This window comes from Centrocercus urophasianus, unplaced genomic scaffold, assembly GCF_019232065.1.
Source record: "Centrocercus urophasianus isolate 14NV4802_14NV808 unplaced genomic scaffold, USGS_Curo_1.0 seq_2, whole genome shotgun sequence".
Taxonomy (NCBI): Eukaryota; Metazoa; Chordata; class Aves; order Galliformes; family Phasianidae; genus Centrocercus; species Centrocercus urophasianus.
In genome coordinates, this window is record NW_024884755.1 from 7,946,501 (window position 1) to 7,957,211 (window position 10,711).

At 56.2% G+C, this 10,711-nt stretch overlaps 1 protein-coding gene and 1 long non-coding RNA gene across 2 annotated transcripts in view; both read right to left on the bottom strand.

Annotated features, from left to right (window-relative positions):
- The window catches only part of LOC122161794, a 31,528-nt gene extending 27,995 nt beyond the window's left edge, over positions 1-3,533 (bottom strand). The window contains exon 1 of the long non-coding RNA XR_006169300.1: positions 3,516-3,533. This is a non-coding gene — a long non-coding RNA (uncharacterized LOC122161794). The remainder of the gene's footprint in view (positions 1-3,515) is intronic.
- A 920-nt stretch (positions 3,534-4,453) lies between these two features.
- On the bottom strand, positions 4,454-6,667 carry CEBPA (CCAAT enhancer binding protein alpha). The gene has a single exon (XM_042821459.1). The coding sequence runs from the start codon at positions 6,556-6,558 to the stop codon at positions 5,590-5,592; it is 969 nt and encodes a 322-aa protein (XP_042677393.1). The 5' UTR covers positions 6,559-6,667; the 3' UTR covers positions 4,454-5,589.
- Positions 6,668-10,711: the final 4,044 nt, after the last annotated feature.

The following is a 10,711-nucleotide window of genomic DNA, read 5'->3' on the forward strand; positions in this document are numbered from 1 at the left end:
TTTTTTCCTACAGCTGCAGAAAGAGAAGAGCAAACATCACCTGCTGCAAAAAGCATACAAAAACCCTCAGCATGGCCCACGAGCTCTTGCAGGGCTAACTCAGGTCACAGACGGAGCACTGCAGACATGCCCAGCTCCTGCATAGCACTGCCTACACCAACAAGATCACCAAACTTCTGTCACTGTTTATAATTTTAAGGAAATCGTTCACACACAAACAAGCATTAAACAGCTAGTTACGTTACTGGTAGGTAAAAATTCCAATTTCCAACGCCATTCTACCATCAAATTACAAAAGATAACCAAAAGCACAAATGGCACCCACAGATTACGGAATGACCCACACATTGTTACAGCTCTCATGAAATATTCACTTGGAATCTGCCTTAGCAAAGGCTGTTTTTAAATTAGTTGTATCGGCTCAGAATTCTTGATGCGATATTTGCAAATGTTGTTGCCCACAATGTAAACAAAAAGCAGTACAGCCAGAGCTGTATTTACATGACCTACATGTCCACTTACAATAAAAACTTGGTGCTTTCATGTGGTAATTGCACTATGACTTTTTGAAACAAATACTGCCAATACTTTTGCTATATCCCTGCCTCACTTAGTGAGCCAAATAACCCGTTCTTAAAATCAAAACTAGGGACTCTAAACCTTACTTCCACTGCACACAGAAGCAATCCCCCCTCACCTATTTCACTGCAAACAAGTCAATCCTGTAACCAACTGCAGGTCAAAAACTGCTGAGGATGCCTGTATGAGAACACCAGCAGTCCCATTTTTTTGGTACTGAGCCTGAGTTCCAGTAAACAGAGGAGGGCTGCTGACTGGAACAAAGCAAGCAGCACTTGCACACAGACTTCCAGATTTTATACTACTTTATGAGAAGGCTTAATCCTAATTTGTACAATTATGAGTCAACAACAAATACTCATTTCAGCCCAACTTTACCAACAGTATTTTAACTGAACTGGCACATCAATAAAAATGTGAAAATGATTATTCTGAAGTCAGTGAGTATATGTTTCCAGGCCTCCAATCCCCACATGAAACTGAATTCTGCCCCACAAAGGAGAATTAAGACCTAACATACAATGACAACACAACAAAAACAAAACATGTATGCAACAGATGAGCGTATGGCTGTATGTGAAAGCTCAGGCATGTGATACCCACTGACCAGCAGTGGCTCAGCAGCAGCCCTGATGTCCCAATCCCTGGTTGGGGTGTATCACTGCTATTCGTATCATCCCCTCTTCCTGAGGGACAAGTCACATCTTGGAGACATTTACTCAGTAAAGATTTCCCCTGATTCCACTGAAATTCTGCCAAATAAAGTGGTCTGAATGCATAAAGCAGGGTCAATTGCTAAATGCAGCTTTCAAAAATGTAAATAGTTACAAATCACAAAAACCCTGCTGAGGAAATGAGGTGTGCTGATCCTCCCGTCAGTCACTCTCTCCCCACTCTCCGCGCTCTGCACTCTGAAAGGCCGCGCTGCTGCTCACTACGGTGCATCCTCATACTTCAAAGGAGAAATCAATTCACCTGACAAAGAAAGGAATCACATCTAGACCAGGGCAGGTCTCCAAACTCCTTGCTAACTAAGAACAACTGTTAGAATAGAAGCTGCCCTTACTGCACAGAAACTACGGTGAGTGCAGGTAGCCAGAGCCAGCTCCTGCTGCATGGGCCCATCCTGTTCCCACCGCAGCCAGTGGCAGGGCTCCAACCAGCTTAATGGGAACAGCAACACGCTTTCTATCTACTTAATATAAATGAAGATACACATCTCCTCTTTGACATATTTTGGGCTCAAAGCCATTGGCTGACACTTGTTTGGTTCTCTGTATGCACATGACTCATGGGATAATATAATGCCTGATTTCCATTCTGCCAGACCTGTCTTTCTCAGTGGTTAACTATTAATTTTGGAGGCAAGATGCAATAGTGCAGTAAAATAGGATGGTGTTAAAGTAAGAAAATTGCAGTTAAATATTTAGAGTAAATGAATCAGATTTCCTTTTGTGAGGATTCCCTTCCAATTACAGACTCCCAGCCACACGCTCCTGAGGACACCAGCCCATTGCTCCTGTACAGAGGGCGAGGTCACCAAGCCTCCAGCAAAGCACGGGCAGGCGGTGTGCTGTGGACATGCTGCCTTTATCCAGCTCAAGGAAAAAAAACAGACTGTGGAGGTAGTCTTACAAAAATCCCTATTCCAAAGAGTTGATTTTTATATCGGGCCCCCTACAGAGAAGCAGGCCACTCTGGACATGCTCAGTAAACTACAAACACGTGCTGATTTTCCACCAAAACTGTAACACCTTTGGGGTAAGGACTGACTTCTCAGATCCAGTCAACATCTGAGGTACCAAGGACTAACCCAAATGATGCAGGGACTACAAGAATTATCTGGACAGACATTTGCATTCTTCTGAAGTTTCCTGTGGAATAACTATTATTAAGCGTTGTGGTGGCTTTAAAATGCCATATTTCAGATAGGGCGCAGCAAAGCACACGAACACAGATACTTCCATGCATGGTGTGCATTTGTACACGACTTCACTGTATAAATGAGGATTTCATTACTGGGGAAGGAAGAGAAGCCCAGAACCAGGGACACCAATGTAAGAAAAATTAGTTTGGCATAATCTATTACACCAAGAGTGGGTCTGTCCCACAACCTTTTACTCAATTAAATTTTCATCGTTTTCACCTCTGAACTGGGTCACACTTGGCAAGCACACAGCACGGAGAAGCACCTGTTTCCACCTAACTGCAAAGCAACTCCCGCTGCCCCCCTGTCAGCAGGGAAATTACTGCAGGGTGCTCCAAAAACTGCCTCCCGACCTATAATCACTCAAAGCAGATAGAGAAGGCAAGTTCGACTGGGGTAATTCCCCTGCTGCAGTGGAAGAAAACAAATCACTGAAAAATCTTGTCGTTCCACCCCCACCCTGGCCCAGGCCTCACTGCGGCCACAAGCAACCTCTCACCCCCGTGCACAGTGTGAGCACACAGCTGCTCTTTCTCTCCCTCCCTCCCTCCCTCCCCCCGCCCCGCTCCACCTCACCGCCCGCCCTCCGTCCCGGCCCTCGTGTCCCAGCCCAGCCTCTGGCGTCGTGGCGCGGGCCGGGCGAGGAAAGCCTGCACAGCCACACTGAGACACGTGCACCGGGAAGGGCGCGGGCCGACAGCCCTACTGGGGCAGCACCGCTCGCCCTGTCGCGGTGTTAAGGCGGGAGTCTCCAGTGCCTTCTGCTGCGGGTAACGGAGCCGCCACGCGCACGGCACCGCGCAGCGCAGCACGTGGCCGGCAGCGGCACGGCTCTGCGGGGCGGGAGGAGGAACGCGACCAAACGTCCGTGTTTTTGCCCGGCACCCGCAGAGCGCAGCTCTTCCCTCACAGCAACGTGAATCTAACCGAGAAATAAAAATCCTTCATCCTGCCGCACTCCGTCCCGCGCTCCGCGCCGCCACGATGCTCGGAGTAGGCCGGGCCTTACCTTCTCTCAGCGCAGTCGGAGCGTACCCGCAGCGCGTCCCGCCAAGAGGAGCCCGAGCGCTCGGTACCGCCGGGACGGCGCGGCTCGTCCCGCACGGCTCGATGACAGCCGCCCCGAAACACGGCGGGCTCGGCGCTGCCCGCGCTCCCCGCGCTCCCCGCACTCCCGGCCGCCTCCCCCCCGCCTCGCGCCTGGCGTGCCGCGTGCGCCTCGGTGCTTCCCCGCGGAGCGCTTCTCCGCCCCGCTACGGCGCGCGCCCCGCCCACGTGAGGCGCCGCTCCTCGCAGCCGAGAACCGCCGGGGCGGCGGGATCTCTGTGCCCGCGACCCCGCGCTCCACGCCGTTGGTTGTTGCTCCGGTATCGCTCTGCTTCGGGAACGGCCTTCCGTCCCGGGCTCCCCCGTGCCTGGCGCGGCCCCGCGGCCCTAACCGGCCGCACTCCCTCCGATGGCCGCCGCCGGGCGGGGCCCTGGCGCCCTATCGCAGCCGCTGCTCGCGCCGCCTCCCCTCGGGCTGCGGCCCCGAACCCGACCCCGGGCGCACCGAGGCGTGGCGGAGCCGCCCTCTCGGGCCGGCGGTCGCGGCTGGCCCCGCGCCTCGCGGTAGCCGTGGCCCCACGGGGGGATCGTGTCGTGCCAAGCCCCAGAGCGGCGTCTGCTTGCCCGGCCGGGGCGAAACTCCCCTAGGGAGAGGTGGGGCCCGGCACCGCGAGCGGCCGCGCGGCGTCTCCGCGTGTCCCGACGCCATTCGCGTCCCACCCGGGCGCTCCCTCAGCCCCGGCCCCGCAGCGCCGTGCGGGATCGCACCTGCACGCGGCACGGGGCGGACCGCCGCCTCCGGAAGGCGCCGCGAGAACGTGGCGAACGGCCCGCGGTGCCGAGAGGGGCTCGGAGCTGCCCGGCCCCGGGACAAGCAGTGGAACACTCAGCGGGCGGTGATGGCAGAGTATATGCTGTTTATTATGAATGTAACCAGGACTATCCGACAAAACTGTATATGCTGTCCCCTCCCAAATTAGAAAAAAAAAAAACAAAAACAAAACACCGATGTGTGTGCATATACGTCCACTTTCCCACCCCACACGCACGCCGCACACGCGCCCCGCACACACCCGCGCTGCCCTCCCGCTGCCCCCGGCTCTGTCCCCGGGCCCGGAGCGGGGCCTTGGCCGTCCGCAGCAGCGCAGCTATCACTCACCCACCCACCCACACAAATAATAAAATAACGTTGCAGCACGAGGGCACAGTCTCTGTCACCAGATAAGAAAGTGGTGTGATGGCAAAGATCTAAGTAACGCAGTAAAAATAGTGTAGCTAGTATACACGGAAAGGCTTTCACATTACATGAGGCACAGCTTGGGCAGACAGAGACACGGAGAAGAGCTGAATGTCCTGGGAGAAAGCAAAATACGCTGAGAGTTTGTAGTAAATACCCGCATCGATAGGTATTTATTCACTTGTGCTTCGCCATGTCGTGACATACAGTACAAGTCGCCGCCGCTCTTTCCGCCGGAGCGGGGAGCTCCGCCGGGCCGCCCTCGGCCCTACTGTCCGGCTGCCAGGCCGGGCTGTCCGCGGGCCGCGCTGTCCGCCGGTCCCGATGTCCGTCTCTCGGGCTGTCCCGTCCCTCTGCCGCCCGGGGCGGTCCGGCGCCGCTGCCGCTCCGCACCCGCCACCGTCCCCGTGCCTGCCCCGCAGCCCGCACGTCCCCACGCTCCTTCCTCGGCAGGCTGCGGGCACAGAGCTCCTACAGGCAGCTTTAAGGCACATCTGGGCTGCTCTATGTGCTTTATTACTATTACTATTATTATTGTCATTTACCCTGTGTAGACACGTGGGTTTTTTTTTTATCTCTTCCTTCCCTTTGCCTTTCTCCTTACAAAACCCACCACGTTTTTCAGCTTATTCGTGTGTCAACCCTAAGGCACCGACCTGGTAATACTACAGCTGCCTGGCTTCTGTTATTGGTCATTATTGTTGGGGAAAAAAAAAAGAAAAAAAAAAAAAGCCCACCCCCCGCAATCTGAGCCCGCTCCGGCACCGCTCGGAGCGCACGGAGCAGCGGAAGGGCCCGGCTAGGCACAGCTGCCCATGGCCTTCACCAGCGAGCTTTCGGGCAGCTGCCTGAAGATGCCCCGAAGAGTCTCCAGCTCCCGGCTGAGCTGCTCCACCCGCTTCCGCAGCCGCTCGTTATCGGTGGTGAGCTCCAGCACCTTCTGCTGCGTCTCCACGTTGCGCTGCTTGGCCTTGTCCCGGCTCTTGCGCACCGCGATGTTGTTGCGCTCCCGGCGCACGCGGTACTCGTTGCTGTTCTTGTCCACTGTCTTTTTGGATTTGCCGCGGTGGTCGGCGGGCATCATCTTGAGGGCGCCGGGGGCGGCGGGCAGCGCGCCCGGGGGGTGCGGATGGTGCGGGTGGTGCGGGCTGGGCACGGGTGTGGGGGGCGGCGTGGGGTGCCCGGGCTGCAGGTGCACGGTGGTCTGCGCGCAGTGGGCGATCTGGTACTGCAGGTGGGATGGGTGCTGCTGCGGGTGCGGGTAGAGGGCCGCCAGGGCCGCCGCCTTCACCTCCTCCTCCTCGCGGGGCTCCTGCTTGATGACCAGCGGCCGCAGCCCCGGCGCGGCGATGCGCTCGTAGAGCGGGTCGAGCTTGCCGTCCATGTAGCCGGCCGCGCAGCCGAACAGCGGCTGCTGCTGCGGGTGGTGCCCCGGCGCCGAGGCGGCCGCGCCGGCCCCGTGCATGCCGTGGAAATCGAAATCCCCGGCCAGGACGGCCTTGTGCTTCTCCTGCTGCTTGCTGTGCTGGAAGAGGTCGGCCAGGAACTCGTCGTTGAAGGCGGCGGGGTCGATGTAGGCGCTGATGTCGATGGAGTGCTCGTTCTCGCAGATGTCGCCGAGCTCCGCGCCGCCCGCAGCAGGTGCCGCCGCCGAGGGAGCCTCTCTGTAGCCGTAGGCGCTGCCGGGCAGGGGAGTCTGGAGCTGGTGGTGCTGGCCGCTGCTCATCGGGGGCCGGGAATCGACCTCGTAGAAGTTGGCTTGCTCCATGAAGCACCTACAGCCTGCCGGGCATGGTGAAGGGCTCCGGCAATCCAGGGTTCGGACGGGGCGGCGGCGGCTCTGCCAAGCCCGCAGCACCCCGCGCTCCCCCGGCTCGGCGCGGCTCCGCTCGGCGCGCCCGGAGCCCGTCCCCCGCCCCAGCCCGCCCGAGCCCCGCTCGCCGCCTGCCTGCCTTGCCCTGTTCCTAGTGGGTTGCCTCGGTCCTGCGTGCCGTATATATACACCCCCGCAGCAGGGCCGGGGATCGCCCTCTAGTGTCCTGCTGGGAACCTCTGACCACCGCGCCCCGGGTCTTAGCGCCCCGGCCCGGCCGTCCGCCCTCCCCCAGGAGCTCTGCTTTCACCGAGCCCCGCGCGGGGCCCTGCGCTCCGCCCGCCCGCCCGCTGAGCTCTGGGGGCTCGGAGCCCGGAGCGCCCGGTCCCGTGCCACCGGGAATGGCCCCGAAGTTTACCATCGCGCGCGAACTCGCGGACGCTGGGCCGGACGGGAGGCTGGGCCCGCCCCTGTGGCCCGAGGCACCGTCCCAGCGGAGCTACCGGAGCTTGGCCCGGTTCGACGCGCGAGGTTCATCAGCTGAGCCCCGTGGGGACCCGCGGAGCGCGGCCCCGAGCGGCGCTAGGACCCGGCCGGGAGCGCGCCCGGTGGGGCGGGGCTGCGGGGCTCCGCGCTGCGGGACGGGGCCGGGGGCAGTGCCGGGCCGGGACGCGCTGCTGCTGATCCACGGCTTCCACCGTACGCTGGCGGTGGAGGGGATGAACGCGCGGGGCTGTCCCTCCGTCCCGTCCCGGGACGCGAATCGGGCAGGTAAATTTAATGACGGATTTCCCCAAATGCAAACACCGCAATCTTGGGCTGTGTCGAGCACGGACCGGCTCCCGAGACAAACCTCGGGAGTGCGGCAGCGTGCCGCTCGAAGGCGAAACGCCGGGCTCAGCTCCGTGTCCCCTCTGGGCAGCCGGTGGGAGAGCCGCGGCCCGAGGAGCCCGCGTTCCCTGCCCGGGACGGATTAGGGGCACGGAACTGCCGCCTCCCCACCCGGCCGTACCTGCCGGCGCCTAGATCCGCTTGCCCCGGTTGCTCAGAAAGCAGCACAGGGGATGGAAGGACGCACCGCGGCCGGTGAAGCAGGTGCAGACAATGGCGAGAGGGAGATCGGCAGAGAAAACCCCAATGTATCTATGGCTACAGAAAGAATTGCTGCATTTCTTAGTCCTGGATGGCTGAATGAACCAGAAGCTAATGATATCAAATTGCTTGCTCAGAATTCCTTGCAATTCATAGTGACTGGCAAAGCCTTAGGAACAAACCCACCACGAACCAAAAGCCACGTTTAGGGTCACACGTGAACCTCTGCTCTCCACTCAGGCACGAGGCCAGCAGCCAGCACAGCCTTCTGCACTGAGCTGTCCTTACAGGAGAGCCTGTTTGGTGGGAGATGTTCATAAAGAACGCAGAACACACAGATTCTATGATTCTGTGAGCGTACCTTTCATCTTTCAGTGTCAACAGAAAAAAAATATCCTAACTGCTTTTTATATATGGTGTCTTCTGAAATTATGATATACATTGGTTTCAGCACGTAACATTGGGTAGAAAGGATATGCGCTGCCTGATCAAGCAAAGCACCCATATGGAAGAAGAACTCCAAAGTTATGATAGAGAGGAAAATCCCCTATCCTGTGTCAGAAATGCTTCAGCGTGGGCAGAAATCACAGAATCACAGAACCACAGAGGCTGGGAGGGACCTGAAGAGATCATGGAGTCCAACCCCTGCTACACAGGTTCCATACAGCAGGTCACACTGCTCGGTGTCCACGGGGTTTTGAATATCTCTATGGAAGAAGGCAAAGACCCAACATCCTCTCTGGGCAACCCTGCCACATCTGGCTGTGCAGATCTTGCAGGCTCTGTCCCAGCAAACCCATTTGCAGGAGAGGGGCAGATGCCGACCCAGGCTTGCTGATGCCATAGGACCCAGCTGGCCCAGCAGCCAGTGCTGGCAATGCTGAGCTTCCTGCAGCCACATTGCGCTCTGAAGGCGGCAGGCAGGAACCGGCCATGCACAGCAAAAGGTCCGAACTGCAGCAGCAGTGGGAGAACAGAACTCACTTTGACACTGAGCAACAATACTGATGCCTCTGTAGTCTCACATTTTAGAATTGTTCTGAAAATTAAGGTCTAACCACACATTAAGAGAAATTCAAAGCAAATCAGAAAGTTTAGGATCAGATTCCATTCCTAATTACTGTAATTAACAAACAAGTCCCCGCAACTTAAGGACTGGTTTGCTCAGTATTTTTTACACAGACCCCTTTTATCTCAGTGAAGTACTTTTAAATAATCTCTTTTTGCACAAAAATATTAATTCCTGTTCAAATTCTTTTAAGATGGTATAAAACAAGTTTCCCAGACTTAAATAAGTAGGGCAATTCCTTTTTGAATGCCTCTTCTCCTAAGGCAAATGCCATGCTTAGCAGCTGCCATCCCTCGGACAGGCACAGATTTCCACACCCAAACCGACCGATGCCAAACACTTCACATGTGATGGCAAAAGAAACGTTTATGTCTCGTTGCCTCGGCCACATGTGCCAGTGTGTTTGTTAACAAAAGGAGGAAGGGTGCCCGCCCAGTGCTGTGGAGCCCTGGAGCAGCACGGCCGTCAACTCTTGAGGGTGCTGTTCTTCCATCGCACAGCAGATCGCACCAGGGAGGGCTGGGAAAGCACTCCAAAACCCTGAGCACTGCTGAGAGCCATCACACAAAGTTGGCCGTACTGGTTTCTGTTGGTAGGGAAGGAAACAAGAGAAAATCACAGCAATGGAGGAAATAAATATCCTTGCTGAATTTTGAAGTGAATTTTGGGACTGTTTTTAATTGCACCACAAAAGTGGCTGCTCTGAATGTTTCCCGACATCAGCCCCTGCACCATCTGCAGGGTGCAGGCACAGTGCTCTGCTCTGATCCATCAGCATGGAACTGCACACAGAACCTGGCATGTGGCAGCCCAGTAAAGAACCAAAAGGTCTCTTTATTTTACTACTTTGTTAACTGAGAACATGTCACTGCTACTGACAAAGCTCCAGAATGTCCTGACGGCATGCAAACCTCCTCCTGGCACCAGTGCCAGCCCCTCCTCTGTTCCTGACAGAGGAAAAAAAGCAGGGCCAGGGTGTGCACTGGGGGCAGCAGGGCAGGAATGGGGCACAGTCCTCAGCTGGGGACAGCGCTGTGCCACAGGTGCACCAGGGGAGCAGGCAAGGATGGGCAGCACTTTTGTATGTGATGAGGAGCTGCCAATTTACTGCCTTTACTTCTCGAGGTGCAATGAAACACAAACTTCATCCTTCTCCTCTGTTTTCTGCCCTAGAGAGGGAAAACATGACCTGCACATGGAAAGGCTGCCACTCATGACAATTTTCAAAGGAGAAGGCTGTACATGCTGAAGCCTCGCAGGTTGGTAGAGCAGTATGCAGCACAACAAGTCAGCCAGGGCCTTCCTTTCACCTGGTAACAGCAGCTGGGGACTGATGACCATTGTATGTGCAGAGTTTGGTTCAATGCCAGGTGGTTTAATTACTACAGCTCTTCTTCTTTGGAGGAAGAGCGTTTGCAACTGCAAGGTGGATGAAGTCAAATCCATGCTAACCTTCCTGTTCCCTTTCCATGTCATTTCCCTTTCCATATCATATCCTCACAGTCTCTGTGACAGTGTCCTCAACCCTTGCTGTCCTTGTGCTCAGCTAACTTCTAGCTCCTCTCCCAAGAGCATCGCTGCAATTACCATGCTAGATGCCTGGGAGCATCTCTTCACTCAATCAGCCTGCCTACTGCCTGCTTCCATCCACTTGTGCCTCATAGCCTGTCCTTTCCTACCTGTCACCTGTAACCATGTACAGCCGGGCTGTGAAACCTGCTCATATTTTGTACCCAGTTAGTGAGCCATTAAATGGTTAGTTTCCCTTTTACAATCAGGATTGTATTTCAGTGACCACATTTGTGGTGCCCAAGAATATTCTGAATGCTTTACAGATACCAGATTTAGTTCTGTCCCCTCCAGAATACAGCTCAAATGCCACAGACACAGAAAAGGAGGATGTGACAGCACCGCACCTCATCTCACTGCAGTGGTCTCTTCTGCCTT

What these genes read in the sequence shown, in the direction of transcription:
- CEBPA (XM_042821459.1), bottom strand. Translation starts at nt 6,558, where the DNA reads ATGGAGCAAGCCAACTTCTACGAGGTCGATTCCCGGCCCCCGATGAGC.